The 16,555-nt window shown below is 46.6% G+C and overlaps 1 protein-coding gene across 7 annotated transcripts in view; it reads left to right on the top strand.

Annotated features, from left to right (window-relative positions):
* Positions 1–16,555, top strand: part of SLC23A2 (solute carrier family 23 member 2) — a 152,227-nt gene extending 135,672 nt beyond the window's left edge. For all 7 annotated transcript variants that reach the window (XM_058432693.1, XM_032142776.2, XM_058432694.1 and 4 more), the window contains 5 exons: positions 1,051–1,156; positions 6,012–6,141; positions 6,834–6,971; positions 9,524–9,619; positions 11,689–16,555. In XM_058432693.1, coding sequence (XP_058288676.1) covers positions 1,051–1,156; positions 6,012–6,141; positions 6,834–6,971; positions 9,524–9,619; positions 11,689–11,921 — 703 coding nt within the window. In that variant the 3' untranslated portion in view covers positions 11,922–16,555. The remainder of the gene's footprint in view (positions 1–1,050; positions 1,157–6,011; positions 6,142–6,833; positions 6,972–9,523; positions 9,620–11,688) is intronic.

The following is a 16,555-nucleotide window of genomic DNA, read 5'->3' as shown; positions in this document are numbered from 1 at the left end:
GAAATGAATGAAATCTGTGGGATCTAGGGCTTATGAACTATGGGGTTTATGATCTCAAAACACTTGGTCTTTAGCTTTTAGAAGTTGTTAGATAATTGCCTCTGAGGAGTCTGCAGAGAAAAGAAAACAGCCCAGATCCCCTCCTGTTCTCCAGCCAGCTCTGCAACCCCAGAAGGGACTGTGTGTGATGAGATTAATGGACTGGGCCTTGGCTCTGTTAGGGGGTTTTCAGTCCTGATGTCCACATCTTTCTCTAATGGAACTGCTGCATATGATTAAATACCTGTATATCAATATGTTTAAAAGTGTCAGTACTTATGAAATTATAAAACATTTCCTTCCTGATGAAACTGGATTTTAAGAGTAAAGGATCACATCGATGTTTTATTTCCATAGACGGCCCATGTTTGTCTTATACCCCAACAAATGGCTTTATTTTCTGGCTAAAATCCTTTGCTTTCATTTGCAGTGATTTAAAAACACTCAAATCTAACGTGTGATTTAGAGATGTGCTTCTCAAAATGGAATGAGCTTTGGGGGTTCTGTTAAAATGCAGATTCTGGCCGGGCACAGTGGCTCACGCCTGTAATCCCAACACTTTGGGAGGCTGAGGCAGGTGGATCACCCTGAGGTCAGGAATTCCACAGCAGCCTGGCCACATGGTGAAACCCCGTCTCTACTAAAAATACAAAAATTAGCCAGGCATGGTGGTGCGAACCTGTAATCCCAGCTACTCAGGAGGCAGGAGAATCTCTTGAACCCAGGAGGTGGAGGTTGCAGTGAGCCCAGATCGCGTCACTGCATTCCAGCCTAGGTGACAGAGTGAGACACTCTCTTTAAAAAAATAAAAAAAAAATGCAGATTTTTTTCTGCTTCAGCAGGTCTGGGGTGGGGTCTGAGATTGTATTTTTAATCGCCCTCCCAGGAGATGTGGAAGCTGCAGGCTCTGGACCACATTTTTGGATTGTAGATGTGTAGAGGCTATTTCAGAGTGAATGCATTATCCCATTAAATGAATGTTTTTCTTTCCTCTATTCCTTTACGTTTTAGGGGAATTTTCGTGGAAGGCCTCTCCTGTGTTCTTGATGGCATATTTGGTACTGGGAATGGCTCTACTTCATCCAGTCCCAACATTGGAGTTTTAGGAATTACAAAGGTACACAGATTTTTCTAATCAAATGATTGGGTTTCTAAGCATTCGTCCATTTCATTGATCGGTCTGGCCACTGCAAGTTCCAAATGGGCGGGCCTCTGATTCTAAAAAATTCTCTCCTTTTTTTTTTTTTTTTTAAAGTGTTTATAATGCCCGTTTGGAAGTCTCTCTTCTCTTGCTGGTCCAGGTAGGGAGGCACTCAGTGCTGTCATTCCATCATGCAATGTAGATATTTATAAAGCACCGACTCTGCCAGGCCACTCTTCAAGGCACTTGGGATACATCAGTGAATTAAAAAGTGGAGTTTACATTCTAGCAAGGGAAGACAAACAATCAACAGTCAGCATACTAAGTCCATAAATGATGCATTATGTCAGCCAGTGACAAGTACTGGGGGAAACATGGAACAGGAAGCTTGGGGAGAGGGTGATCAGGTGACCTGAACACAGACCTGAAGGGTGGAGGGAGGGAGTCTGCAAATAACCTGGGGAAGACCGTTCCAGGCCAGGGTGTGGCCAGGGCCGAGCCCTATCCTGGAAGTGGAAGGTCAGCAAGGAGGCCAGTGCGGGTCAGGGAGTCAGAGCAGGTGGGGTCTGCCAGGTAATTGAGGACCAGGTTACACAGGCAGGCAGGCAGGTAGGTAGGCAGCCACAGACTGCCTGAGTGGAAGGGAGTGCTGCAGGGAGCAGCTTGATATCATTTTTTTTTTTTTTTTTAAGGATCGCCTTGACTGCAGTGATGAGAGTAGACCATGGGGGGCTGGGCAAAAGGTAGAAATGGGATCCCAACTGGGAGGTGTCACTAGTTTTAAATTAAGAGATGACCCACCATTGGCCATGGTATGTTGTGAAACTAAGACCATGAAAATTGGTTCACCATCCTCGATGGCCTCTGTCTCACAGGTCTCCCTCACTGAGGACTTGGGGTGAGCCCGGAAACCTTCTAGAACTGGTTGACCTCTGTCAAATTGGGAGGGAGGAGTGGATTTCAAAAGAGCTCTCCCTTGCCATGTAAGATTCTATAATCAGATAAAGAGAAACCAGATACTAAGTTTGATTAACCTTGATTGCAAATCCAGGTGAGAGGGAGCCGCCAGGCAGGCACACACATGCCTGGTTTGTTGGTTTCCCCAAGTTGGCAGGTCCCTGCCAGAGCTCAGCCTGAGGTGTGCCAATGGCCCCATCTGCCTGTTGCTCCCGGTATGGGGGATGCGAAGGTAGGTTGTCTGAGGGGCGCTTCCTCCAGTGCCATCCTGAGGGTCCTATTGCTACCCATGGTGAGAAGCCAGTGCTGAGCACAGGGAGATGAGAGAAGGATCTCATGGGCACAGAATGGGGCCTAAGCCATGCCACTCTTTAGCCAGTTTGCTGCCATGAGCTTGCAGGCATATAACTAATCCCAAATCCCAAATAAGATAGCCGGCCCTCTGTATCTGTGGGTTCTACCAACTTCAATTCAAAAATATTGTTTCTGAACTAATGTTTGTTTCTGTACTGTTCTGCGTGAGCATGTACAGACTTTTTGTTGTCATTATTCTCTGAACAATACAGTCTGACAACTATTTACAGAGCAATTACATTGTATTAAGGATTGTAAGTAATGTCGAGATGATTTAAAGTATATGGGAGGATATTGGCTGGGTACGGTGGCTCACACCTGTAATCCCAGCAGTTTGGGAGGCCGAGGTGGGCAGATCACCTGAGGTCAGGAGTTCGAGACCAGCCTGGCCAACATGTTGAACCCCTGTCTCCGCTAAAAACACAAAAATTAGCCAGGCATGGGGGCTGGTGCCCGTAGTCCCAGCCACTTGGGAAGCTGAGGCAGGAGAATCACTTGGACCCAGGAGGCAGAGGTTGCAGTGAGCCAAGATCATGCCACTGCACTCCAGCCTGGGTGACAGAGCGAGACTCTGACTCCAAAAAAAAAAATTAAAAATAAATAAAATAAAGTATATGGGAGGATGTATGTAGGCTACATGCAAATACTACACCATTTTATATCAGGGAGTTGAGCATCTGTGGTTGTTGGTATCTGAGGCGGGGAGAGTGGCGGTCCTGGAACGAATTCAAGATTCCCTAGGGACGACTGTAGGAGTAAAATTGTTGTAGATGAAGGGACTCTTAGGGGAAGACGGTTTAACAAGCCTCCTCCTTCTGCACCCCTTTAAAACACATCATCATATAACATGACCACCAAGGTAGTTTGGGAAATCATTCTTTTTATTAAAACTTGAATGGTGCTAGCTTACTCTGACAAGTTACCTTGCCAACACTTTTTAATGAGCTGATGTATCCCAAGTGCCTAGAACAGTAGCCTGGCAGAGTGGGTGCTTCATAAATATCTCTATTGCATGAAGGAATGAAGGCACCTGAGTGCCTCCCTACCTGGACCAGCAAGGTCCATCATTAGCGTTATTATCATTATTGCTATTTACCCCTTAGTTTATTTCTAGGAACAGAGCAAGTACTATCTCGCTGGCCGTCCAATCTCTTTGGCGGTGTCCAGAGGAAGGTCATTTCTCCTTGCTGCATTCTGCACCCCTGTTGAAGACTTTGTAAATCCAGAAACCCAGGGCCTATTTTACCAAGGTCGTAGAGGCAGAGCCACAGTTCAGGAGGGAGGTGCCAAGGAGATTCCAGGGAATGGACCCTGTGAGAGGGGAAACAAAGGTCCTGGGGAAGCACCAGGAAGGCTGGGATTTTAGGGCTGTATCTCTGGTAGTTAGAATAAAACATAATAAGTACTTGGTCAATATTCATTGAACAGAAGAATGGCTTAGTTGCTGCATATATTGTTGACAGCATCAAAAGCAGATCAGTCTTCTGGATGTCAGTTTGATATCAGATTTAGTTTCAGGTATCCCTGGGGCCAGTTTGGCCCCTCATACCTAACAGGCCTGCCTGACCGTGCCGGGAGTCTTTGCATAGGCTGTTTCCTCTGCCTGGATGCTCTTCCACTAGCGAACTCTTACTCACCCCTCAGGACCATCTCCAACAACCCTCCCCAACTCTTCAGATTTTCTCTTCCATGCTGCTGGGCTCCCCCAACAGCAAAAGAGCATAGCAGTGGGATTATTTGATCAAGCTTGTGACTTATTAATCTTTGCATTCACCTGCCCCAGTCTAACAAGTCACAAGCTTGATCAAATAATTACATAGTTCCTCAAAAATGTTTGCTGAAGATGGGGCCATTAGTAAATGAAAGCCTTCCTTATTACATAGTAACAGCCAAGCACGAGTCGCTTTTGCTTGATTTGTCAGTTTGAGTGATCTTTTCCATTGCTTCCCTGCCCTCTGTGGTATGGGCAGGGGCAGGCTAGGGACAGTGGGACAGTGACTGAGTCCAGCTGGGCAGCCATCTCTCATGTGCACAGCCTCAGATCGGGCCCTGATGCTTAACCGGCTGACCCTGGTCCTTTGAGAGTTCTGTGCAGTGGTCAACATGTCACACACAGCTGCACCAGCCACGTGTGCCTGGTGGGCACTTGAGATGTGGCCAGTGAACGTGAGGAATTGCATTTAAAATTTTGTCTCATTTTACTTAATTAAAATTTAAGCAACCCTCTTCTCCTCACTGGGGTCATACATAAATCCTTGTGGACACTCCCCCAAACACTCTGGAACCTCCTTTACCCAGTTTACATCCTTAGGGTGTTTTCCTGGAAGAGGCAGCACAGAGTAGGGGCCCACAGTGCAGGATTCTTGAGCCTGATGCCAGCGCCACCTCCCACGTGTGGTGCCGGGAACCCAGGGGATAGGCAGGGGCAAAGTGTGGCCTTTGCGTTGAGACACAGAGGGCCATCCCAACCCATGACTGGTGACAGCAGGCTAGACAGAAGCTGCTGGGAGGCGGAGATCAGGAGTAGCAGATATGCCCTACATGGTGCTGTGAGAGCCTGTAATGGGGGAATAGTCCTGGAGTTGGGATGCTTTTCAGAGGAGCATTTGGGTGATGTTTAAAAGGATGCATCTGAGATCTGGCTAGGAGGGAGCCACAGGGAAGGGTGTCCAGGTACACAGGCCCAGGCCTGCCTGGTGTGCTTGTAAAGAGCCTGAGAAGTGGGCTTTATTTCATGAGTACCAGAGGATGCAAGCAGGGGACCAGCCTCCCCAATTTCATGTGTTAGAAAGGTGACCCCATGGCAGCATGGAATGGGTGCAGGAAAGGCCAGAGGCAGCAGGCCCATGTGGGCAGCTCTCAGATGGCTCAGTGCATGCCAGCTACCATTCAGGCAGTTTTATGCAGGTCCCATTTAATCCTCAAAACAAAACCACGAGGCTTGTGCATGACTGAGATGAAGATCCTGAGACTCTAGAGGCTACAGGTCGGCCCGACCATACAGTCAGATGCGGGCCTGGAGAAGAGCCCACAGTCAGGCTCCAGATGTCCTCACCTATAGCCCCTTCTCTTTTCCACCTCTCACAGGAAGGGTGCCATGAGGAGAGCAGGTTCCAGACATGTCTGGGGGTTTGGTCTGATTTCCGGTGTGGGGAGGTTGGCACTGAGGCTGAAGCGCTTCGGGGAAAATTGCCTTGGTGACGTGTGGTGCCAGGAACCCAGGGGATTGGCAGGGGCAAAGTGTGGCCTTTGCATTTGAAACACAGATGGCCATCCCAACCCATGACTGTGCCAGGGCAGTAGCGCCCTCAGGCCTGAGTGCAGGGAGTGTCACCAAGGCTTGGAAATGCAGAGGGCGGCCTTCAGCGGTCCCCACAGTGGAGGTGAGAAGAGTGGGCTGAGGAGGAGGTGAAGGTAGCGAGCCAGGCCATGGGTATCTCTGCTCTGCGTTCTTTAGTAACTTATGGTGATTTTGCATGGAGATGAGTCCCTGTTTCCCAGTCTCCCATGTGTCCTGCAGGTCGGCAGCCGCCGCGTGATACAGTGTGGAGCAGCCCTCATGCTCGCCCTGGGCATGATCGGGAAGTTCAGCGCCCTCTTTGCGTCCCTTCCGGATCCTGTGCTGGGAGCCCTGTTCTGCACGCTCTTTGGTGAGACTCCCGTCTCTGGCTTTTTCCTTTACTTTTCCAAATTTTTAATAGGGATCATGGTGTTTTTGCTGACTCCCTTCAGTAAGAAGGTAACGATAAATTTCTATTTTAAAATACAAAGGATATGCCTTCAAAAAATGAAAACTTTTATCACTCTCTGAGTTGAATTTATATTAAAGATGGAACCAACAATAAGATATAATTGTGCTATGAACATTTAGATTAAACTTAATCTCTTCAGTATTTCTGACCAATTTAACTCAAATACCATCCCCCTGAATGGGCCACTTAAAACTGACCATTTTGACAGTGGGACTCTGGATTTGATCTCTGCGCCATTTAGCTGTAATAACCAGAGACATGCACCAGATATTTAGGTAGGTCTCCCTGTTTAATCAAAATGTTTGTGTAGAGAGAGAACCAATGTCCTTAGTTTACTATTTGACAAACAAAATGCCACATGGTGTTTATGCTCCCGTATGAGCCCAAATAGTGCTTAGGCCGAGCGTCATTTGGCTCAGAGCCCAGGGTGGCTACAGTCTGACCCCACATGTCCCCCTTCCTGTCCCTGCACTGGTCTCATTGGTTTCTACTGGACAGAGAAGGGGTGCCAGGGAGCCTGCCCTCACCTGCCTTGAGCTGTCCTCGCTGCAGTGGTGCTGGAGCATGTGGTCTGGTTTGTTTTTCTCCAGGAATGATCACAGCTGTTGGCCTCTCTAACCTGCAGTTCATTGATTTAAATTCTTCCCGGAACCTCTTTGTGCTTGGATTTTCGATCTTCTTTGGGCTCGTCCTTCCAAGTTACCTCAGACAGAACCCTTTGGTCACAGGTGAGGAAATGGGCTTTACATCTTGGAGTGGGAGCTGGAACCACAGCTGCCAGTCCACACACGGCTCTTTGCCCACTGGAGAGGACTTTGGGCCTCCAGGAGCTGTGGTGCAGATGCGTCTGTGGATCTCTCTTGAATCTCACTTTTCAGTACTTACCTGGAAGCGCTGTGGCTTCCTGCTGGCGTGTACATGGAACAGTCATGGATGCTAAGGCCTCTTTTTCACTGGGACCCTCTCCTTTGGGAGAACGTCTCTCTCTAAATCCTTTTGATTTCATTAGTCTATCTTAATAGACTCATGCTCCATTAAGATAATATTTTTTTTGAAAGTCAACTTCATAGACTTTGAACATGTTATTCTACTATTTTATGTCTATCCTATTAACTCCTCAGAGCAAAATCACGTGGCTTGTGCATTCAAGATTAACCCTTTTAACTCCTCCTTTTGTTTTAATACTGCAATGTCCTGAAGAATGTAGAAAGGAAGAACCGTCTCAAGACACAGCCAGTGCTACTGGTAATATCTTAGCCAGTGCAGAATTGAGGAGTGTTTGTTTATACATATATTTTTTGTGGGTGAAATTCACATAACAAAATTAACTACTTTAAGCAGTTCAGTGGCATCTAGTACAGTGTTGTGCAGCCATCATCTCTGTCCAGTTTCCAAAACATTTCATTACCCCGAAATAAAACCCCAAACTCATTAAGCAGTAAATCCCCATCACCCCCTGCTCCCACCCCCTGGCAGCCACCGGTGTGCTTTCTGTTTCTATGGATTCACGGTCTATTCTAGGTATAAATAGAGTCATAGTATATGGCTTTTCATGTCTGGCTTCCTTCACTTAGCATGTTTTCAAGATTCATCCATGTCGTAGCATGTAGCAGTAGTTCATTCCTTTTTTTGAGATGGAGTCTTGCTTTGTCACTGAGGCTGGAGTGCAGGCCTGGGCATGATCTCAGCTCACTGCAACCTCCGCCTCCTGGGTTCAAGCGATTCTCATGCCTCAGCCTCCCAAGTAGCTGGGATAATAGGCACCCACCGCCACATCTGGTCAATTTTTGTATTTTTAGTAGAGACGGGGTTTCACCATGTTGGCCAGGCTAGTCTCGAACTCCTGACCTCAAGTGATCCACCTGCCTCGGCCTCCCAAAGTGTTGGGATTACAGGTGTGAGCCACTGTGCCCGGCCTCATTCCTTTTTTATGACTAGATAATGTTCCACTGCGTGTATATACCATAAATTGTTTATCCATTCATCAACTGATGGACATTTGGGTTGTTTCTGCCCTTTGGCTATTGTGAATATTGATGTGCAAGTACAATCAGTTCTCATTATTCATGAAGTTACGTTCCGTAGAGTTGCCACAAGCAGTATTAGCAAATACTGAACCATTGCTGGGGAAACACAGTCAGCAATGCCACAGCTCATGCCTGGATGGATCTTCTCTAACACACACCACAGCCGCCTTATGTGTAGGAACATCAGGGAGCACTTCACACCACTTGGTGGACGTTTTAACCAACGGAAAGCACACAGTATGACAGACATGGCACTACATAGTCCACAAAAAGGACTCTTGTTTACAGGATGAGGCCAGAACAAGGCAGAGCATCACCTTATTTGACATCAGCCAGGAATGTGTGTGGCGTGGCTCAGATTTTTCACTGCTCTGTATACCCCTGAAGGCACCAAGGGTATTCATTTTGGGTTTACAAATACATTTTAGTGTATGGGCAATTTCACAAACACGTAGTTCATGAATAATCAATGTGGGCCATATTTGAGTACTTGTTTTCATTTCTCCTGGGTATATACCTAAGAGTGGAATAATTGGGTCATGTGGTAATTCTATTTTTAACCTTTTGAGGAACTGCCAAACTTTTTCATGGCGGCCGCACCGTTTTACTGTCCCATTAGCCATGTACGAGGGTTCCTGTTTCTCCACATCCTCACCAGTGCCTATGATTTTCTGTTGAGGATCGTTCTATCTTCAGTATGGAAAGTGTGTGGATAAACGAGATTCTTGCTGTTTTTTACGTTTAATATGTCATATTCATGGGAGGACATCTTTATAAATCCAATTGCCCCTGATTAAAAGCAGCTAAGCACTAATTGATAACCCAGGATACTGAAAAGTCTTATATGATTGCAGTTGCCAGAAATATTTTTGTCGTCTTATTATTCACTTTGTAATTTTTTCTCAGCCTTATTACTACCATTTTTTTTATTTAGAATTTTTTTTATCCACTGACTACACCCCTGTGGCTTCACAGTTCGTTGTAGGTTGAACACCACTCTTAGATTCACCTTCTCTGCAACACTGTTGGGAATTCTCCTTATGGAGATACCTTTGGATTATTGTTGAAAGTATTCATCGTAGTTTAAAACATTACTGACAAAAATTCATCTACACGTGCACAACTAAGAAATTTACACTTTCCTTTACTGCTTTGATTGGCGGAGTTCTGCCCACACCATTGCCCCTTCCCAAGTCAAGGGCAGGCTCACCACTGCTGTGGCACTGACCTTTATGGCTGTGTTCTCTTTCTAGGGATAACAGGAATCGATCAAGTGTTGAACGTCCTTCTCACAACGGCTATGTTTGTAGGGGGCTGTGTGGCTTTTATCCTGGATAACACCATCCCAGGTACGTGGTATATATCAAACACACTTTTTTTTTTTTTTTTTTTTTTACATGTGTGTTACTTTTTTGCCAAATAGAAATGGAAAACGGGAAGAGTAAATGAGTTCAAAGCCATCACTGGTTATAACTGTTTTCTAAAACAGTTGCGATGGCACTCCTAGCCTCCATGTATGAATCAGTTTTTTGCTACATAAACTGATTAATTTTGTTTCTCGTGCTGAAGGACTTTTGGGAGACAGCAGCTGAGTTTGCTGCGTGTGGTGAGATGGCAGTGGGATGGGCACAGGCCAGGCTCCTGCCCCCCTGCACAGCCTGTGCCAAAGGCCCTGCAGTGTGGGTTTCACTTGATCTGAGAGAGGTGGGCACAGCCTGTGGCACTTCTGCTTGGGGAGACTGTCCTTAAAATGAGTTGTTCCTAAGGTGGGCTTCCAGCCAACTAAGACTAAAAGGCAGTAGAAGACCATGGTCAAAGGCTGAGATCAGGGGTCCAGGATCATTGACAAGAGATGCCTGGAGGCAGCTGCCTCTCCAATACCCATGATCCCTGTTTATGGATACATTCTGTGTTGAGCTTGGGGTGACAGACTAGGATGTTATGTGGGTCCTGCCTTGGCAGTGGCTGCTGTGAACCACTGTAAAGTGCTGCCATGGACATACTGGCAGATTTCCCTGCCTTCAAGGAAGGGTGATACTTATTCTTAGGCTTGAAGGTTTTTTTGAGATTTTCCCCGTTAAACAACTCATCTCCAAAAAAAATTAAAAACCTCAATCAAGAGATTGCTGGGGAAACCAAGGCAGAAGGAATCACACACACGAATAGATGGAAGGCACTGGATTTAAGAGTCCATAACGACCACTCTCTTTCTCTCCTAAGCCAGAGGGAATTGAGAGAGGGGTGCAACAGTCAGGCTGATGGAAATTAAAGTCAGCTTTATTTCTGAAATACTGATGAGAGAGCAGAGCTTAGATATAAAAAAAATCATGAGCTTCCTTGCTGAGCCCTGTGTGCTCAGAGCTTTCTCCTTGACCCATCTGTCAGGGTGCAGAGTGGCCAGGAGTGTCCAACTGGTGGATGTTCATCCCCGCAGAAACACAACAGGTAACATGACCTGTGTGTCCCCCATAGCACCAGACACGCTAAAATGGAGCAAAGCAGCATGAAGTGTGGGTCTGTCTAGATGGGGGGGTGAGTGTGCAGTGACTGGTTGATGAAGGCATTGTGTGATACAATAAAGATTCAGCCCTGTTTTGCAAACTCAGATTTGCATTTTAAAGAGGTTTTTTTTTTTTTTACTTAGATTTACATTTTACAGAGTTTGTTTTGTGTGTTTTGTTGTTATTTGTTTTGTTTTGTTTTGTTTTTAAGACCGAGTCTTGCTCTGTTGTCCAGGCTAGAGTTTAATGGCATGATCTCAGCTCACTGCAATCTCTGCCTCTCGGGTTCAAGCAATTCTCCTGTCTCAGCCTCCTGAGTAGTTAAGATTACAGGTGTGCACCACCACGCCCAGCTAATTTTTGTATTTTGAGTAGGGACGGGGTTTCACCATGTTGGCTAGGCTGGTCTCGAACTCCTGACCTCATGTGATCCTCTCACCTCGGCCTCCCAAAGTGCTTGGATTACAGGTGTGAGCCACCACACCTGGCCTAGTGAGGTAGTTTTTGAACAGACTTGGGGCAGGAGGTGATGAGCCTGAAGACTAGGTAACCAGTTGGGAGACCGATAGAATGAACCAGGAAAGCAATAACATGGTCTGAGCTGGACCCTAACAGTGAAAATTGAGAATATGGGTCACATAAAAGGATAGGGAGGTCAGAAGGCCATTAGGTGATTGCTTGAATGAGGGACATGGAGGGGTTAGTGCTTCTTAGACTTCTGGTTTGGGCACTGGATAGCTGAGCACCTTCAACTCCTCAAGTATTCGTTGCTGTTATCTAGGCAGGTTTGATCTGTGGGACCGTGTGTGTGTGTGTGTGTGTGTGTGTATGTGTGTGTGTGTGTGTAACGACAGTTTCATTTTCAGTAGAGCTGCTAAACGAAGTATTCCTTTGTTCTGTCTTGGGATGTGTGACAGGTACTCCAGAGGAAAGAGGAATCCGGAAATGGAAGAAGGGCGTGGGCAAAGGGAACAAATCACTCGATGGCATGGAGTCGTACAATTTGCCATTTGGCATGAACATTATAAAAAAATATAGATGCTTCAGCTACTTACCCATCAGCCCAACCTTTGTGGGCTACACATGGAAAGGCCTCAGGAAGAGCGACAACAGCCGGAGTTCAGACGAAGACTCCCAGGCCACGGGATAGCCTTTGCTGTGCCCTGTGGCCTGGCCGCAGTGAGGCATGTATCTGTAGTTCCTTGCTGGGTAACAAGAAGTAAAATACATGTTTGTATATCTACATTTACATTCTGCGCCCCAGAGCTAAGACAGACTGCGAATCACTTTTCTGCTGTGAGGGTGATGGTGCCTGATACGGTGTCTCGCCTATCTCCTTATTTAAGCCCTTAACTCCTTGCCCTATGAGAGTGTCCATTGCTGGCCATGGTCACTAAATTTGAAGTTCCAGTCCTCCTTTTGGAGTGGACATTTAAAATCTGCAGCGATTCCTTGCTTCAGTTCCCTTCCACTACCTAGGGCTGGCTTTCCTATAAGCCGCCTCCAGGGTCCAGGGGTTTTCTCTCTCTCTCTGAAGCCCCTGGTCCTGTTTCCTTGTCATTTGACCCTCGTCTGTGCCCGCGGAGACCTCCTCTGACCAAGGGGCACCAGTATTCCTCTCACTGTCACGACTGACTGGCCCAGTATGATTCTGTTGTCGCTGATCTCCTGGAGGAGGAGGCTGTTGAACTGAAAACAGTGGCGTGGCTGCCCTGTGCCCAGGTCTGGCCATGGGTAAGGCCTGCACAGATGTTGAATGAACATCTGTTTGGGGCATTGGAGGGAAAAGGAAAGGACCCTGAAGCCAATATCTGATTCTCGGCTGCACCTTCTCTTGGCCACCCTGGCCCTGACCGGGCCAGCACGTGCACACTGGCCTCTTTTCATTTCACTAGTGGCCGAGACACCCTCTCTGGCATTTATCACTGTTGGCCGGTGTGATGAGTATAGAGTGCCACCCAAGGCACCAGTCACACAAGCTGATGGGCGTCTTGGCTCTGCCGTCATGTGGATGTTATTGTCACGCGCGTCTATAATTACAAGGTTTTATTCCTATTTAATGTTACTGACTATAGCAGATTTTGGAAATCAGTGTTTTCCATGTGACCCTCTTTCCTTGCATCCCTATTCCTTGTCCCCCACCCCACTCTTCCCCCATCAAGAAAAGAACCAGCATTTGTAAAGCTGTGGACACCATCAGGGAAGCTTGTTGTAATGGCTTTTGAAGGCCAGTAACCATTGTTGTGGTTGTGTTTTGTATTGCTTGATACCATGAAAGTGTAAATACTGTAATGCCTAATCTATTTATCGAAACTGACTACTGGACCAGAGCCCAGAAACCATGGGTCAAGTTACACGTGAATTTGTTTTGTGAAGAAGGGAAGCTGGGGCAGGTAACACGCAGAGCCGCCATGTGGAACGGTCTGTCCACCGGCTGGTCCCGCTTGTCATGGCTTCTGTTGCAAGTCGCTTCTGGCAGTCTTGGCTTAAGGAGACTTCCTGTGGGTTGCCATGTTGCACATCCATTAGATCTTGATTTTACAGGTGAGGGTGGTTGCCAAAGGTGATAAGAAAAGCAGCCAACAGGCTCCCTCTCACTTAAGAGAGTTCTAATTAATAACACTAAATTCTTCCTGAGAAATGACTCCTCTTGGTCTGAAGTTTTTCAGTGAAGGAAAAGGCCTGAGATATGAAGCAGTGCCCTCGCTTCATGAGGTGGCGCATCTTCAGTGGCCACTGGCCTGGTCGAGCTTTGGTCAGCTGCGTGGGTGCCTGTCTCCTGTCTCCTGTCTCCAGCGGCAGGGCATGGTTCTTGACAGCCTGGTGTCCACACGGTGCATTCCTGTCCCCCTCGGCCCCAGGCTGCCTCAGCTCTCCAGTGCTGCGGCACTGTCTTTGCAGCATTGCCATGTCACTGTAGCCCCCTTCACTCCGGGAAGTTTGGGGCTTCAAGGTTTAATCTGGCAAGAACACCTTGGAGCCACTGCATTGTTTTGCCAAAACCTTACTGCAGATTAAGTAAAGAACTTAGATGCTAAATTACATCTAATTTTGTATGTTTTTTTTAAATGTGTCTTTGATGCATACTTTAGAAGCACACTGGCTCACGGTTTCCATCCCTCTTGCCTTGGGACACACTTGAGGCTGGCAGCCCTCCTGCACTGAGTTGCTCTCAGTTCCTTCTGTTTGGATTTTGCTCAACATCTCCAGTTTCTCTGCTCCAAAAAATGGGGAAAACTGCTAAACATCCCAGAGATTTGCAATCTTCTAGCTCTCCAGGTGAGCAGAAAGACCAAACATCCAAATAAAAGCCTGAAAGCCATGGGTGATCCAGGGGCACCTTCTCTTCAGCTTGACTGGGCGTCTTCCACTGCATAACACTCAAGGTGTCTGCTCTAGTCATCCAGAAACCCACTCCCTTCTGAAGCCCCTCCTTGGGCCGGGTTTTATCAGGAGGCTTCAACTCCGCTAACGTGTGGGGTGCCCTCTGCGGGCCTTCACCCGGGGAAGGAAGCCCTACCCTTTCAACTCCTGTTGGAATGAGAGTTTCCTGTTCTTCTTATTCCACTGGGGCCAACCCGATAATTCTGTCCGAGGAGGGCTAAGGGGATAGGAGGTGGGGAGTAAAGAGGGCAGCCTGACTAGATGCCCCTGCTGAATCTGGTACTTTCTGCACAGCCTTGAGTGATTGGAGTCCCCTAATGACTGATAAACTTGAACATGTAACACACACACACACACACACACACACACCATTTTAGGAAGTGGTTCTCCTACTGGAAAATATGCTACAGAATGAAAGTTTGTAATTGAAAGAAAAAGAATGTATTCATCTGCTTCTTGGGTTTAAGCACACACCTGAAGGGGAGATATTGGGGGACACGGTGGCCACACGCGGTCTGTGTCATGACACTCCCATTCACATCATTGGCCTGCGTTGCTGGGGCTTTGAACCACCACCCCGTACTTTGTTTTGCCTGTAGAGTGTTCTAAAATATTTTGGATGTGAATGTCCTTGCAGGCCAATTAGTCTCCAGTTTCCACAGAGACCACCTACCCACCACCTTCCCAGGTCACCTGCCTGGTACCTGAAAGAAAGCATTTGTGTGGGCGATCGCAACATGAAATGTAGATAGTGTGAATACGGACAGGAGGTGATGCCATATTCACAGTGGGGGATGGGGGCCCCCACCCCTGCTTCACAGAATAATGGGAAGTGATTCTAGTCTTTGTAAGCAATTTTCATTCTCATTAGGAAGTTAAATGTAGATTCACTGATACATTTACTTTCAGAATCCTTAAGAGGATTTCAAATGCTAACTTTTAGTTTCTTGGGATTGATCAAGGCAAGAGAAGTGGCGTTAACCATGCCAGCCAGAATGAAGCATCGTAGGTCCTGATGGTTTCCCGTTATCATGGTAACAAATTCGCACACAAGTTTTGCTTTATACTGTAGAATACTGACTTTCATGATGACAACTTGGTTTATGCATGAATATTGCAGTATTTCCATATAGCAAAATAACATTTCTACCCAGGATAATAGTCACAGTTTTCCAGGGAGGGAATGATATAATTTTCATGACAATGTCATGTGATGATAGAATTTCTCCATTGATGAATCTCTAGTATGTGTGTATACTTTATTTACCCATACGTATATTTTATGACCATGAGCTAAGTTGTTATTTCTTTCATTCACATCCCTGCTGAAATATTGGTACTAGCAACTTAAAGTTGGCAAGTCTCATCTTCAGTAATACGGATGCCATGGGAGTGGCCAGGCCAGATTGAAGGTGAATATGGAGCGATAGCAGAAGCCTCATTCCAGAACCCATCTGGCCAGAGAAGCAGCAGCATCCTGGGGGATGGCCATGCATGGGGTGTACACTCGCTACAGGCATAGGCCCGGCATGGCTGTCGCTGGACGCCAGCTGTGCAAACCCAGCCACACCTGCTGCACGCCGCGTTAGTGTGCGGCTCCGGGCCTGAGCATTCACAAAGCTCGCTTCTCCAGGGAGCCTCCTCTTGGCTTTAGAAAAGAGCCCAGGGACTTAACATGCTGCCTGTTGCACTCTGTCCCCTCATGACTTTTTAGACACAGGGACTAGGACATCGACCACCCTCTGCCCCTCCTGCAGTCAGAACCTGAGTAGTGCAAGAAGGGCCACCCGGTTTTGCCAGCGTTAAGCGTCTGCCCATGGACCCATAAAGCACATTAGCGTTGGGGGTCTCTTTTCAGCAGCCTCACAGACATTCCCATCCTTTCTGGTTGGTGTTGACTGTGTTTCAGCATCACTGTACCCTCCCATGTCCTTAGCATTGCTGTGCGTGTTTCCAGGCACTTAGGACACCCTTCCCCATGTTGCCATCTTACTGACAGTTCAAATGACTCTCCTTTTCTGTTCGTTAGTAACAATCTTCATTTGACACCTTAATAAATTTCTGACTGTTCTTAAAACAGTGGGGATGCCTATATTTTCCTTGAGTTTTTGTGACTGACTTTGGCTATAGATACCTTTCTGGGGTTTTGTTTGTTTTTTATTTTTATTTTGATTACCGAGGGTATTTGGGGTGGGGTTGTTTTTTGAGATGTGTAATTCTTTTATGGAGTTTTTAAAAAGAATTTTCATATTGTTTTTCTAACATGGCTTCATTAAACGTTTAAGTATTTTAAAAATATGTAATATTTGGACCAGATGTTGTGAATAATAGTAGAGATAAAGCTATTTTATTCTGTATTTTTAAAACTGTTCCGTACAAATAAAAGCTCTCCTGGACACA

This window comes from Hylobates moloch, unplaced genomic scaffold (assembly GCF_009828535.3).
Source record: "Hylobates moloch isolate HMO894 unplaced genomic scaffold, HMol_V3 SCAFFOLD_21, whole genome shotgun sequence".
NCBI classification, from domain to species: domain Eukaryota; kingdom Metazoa; phylum Chordata; class Mammalia; order Primates; family Hylobatidae; genus Hylobates; species Hylobates moloch.
Note: the sequence above shows the minus strand (reverse complement) of the source record. Positions and strands in the feature narration are given on the sequence as shown.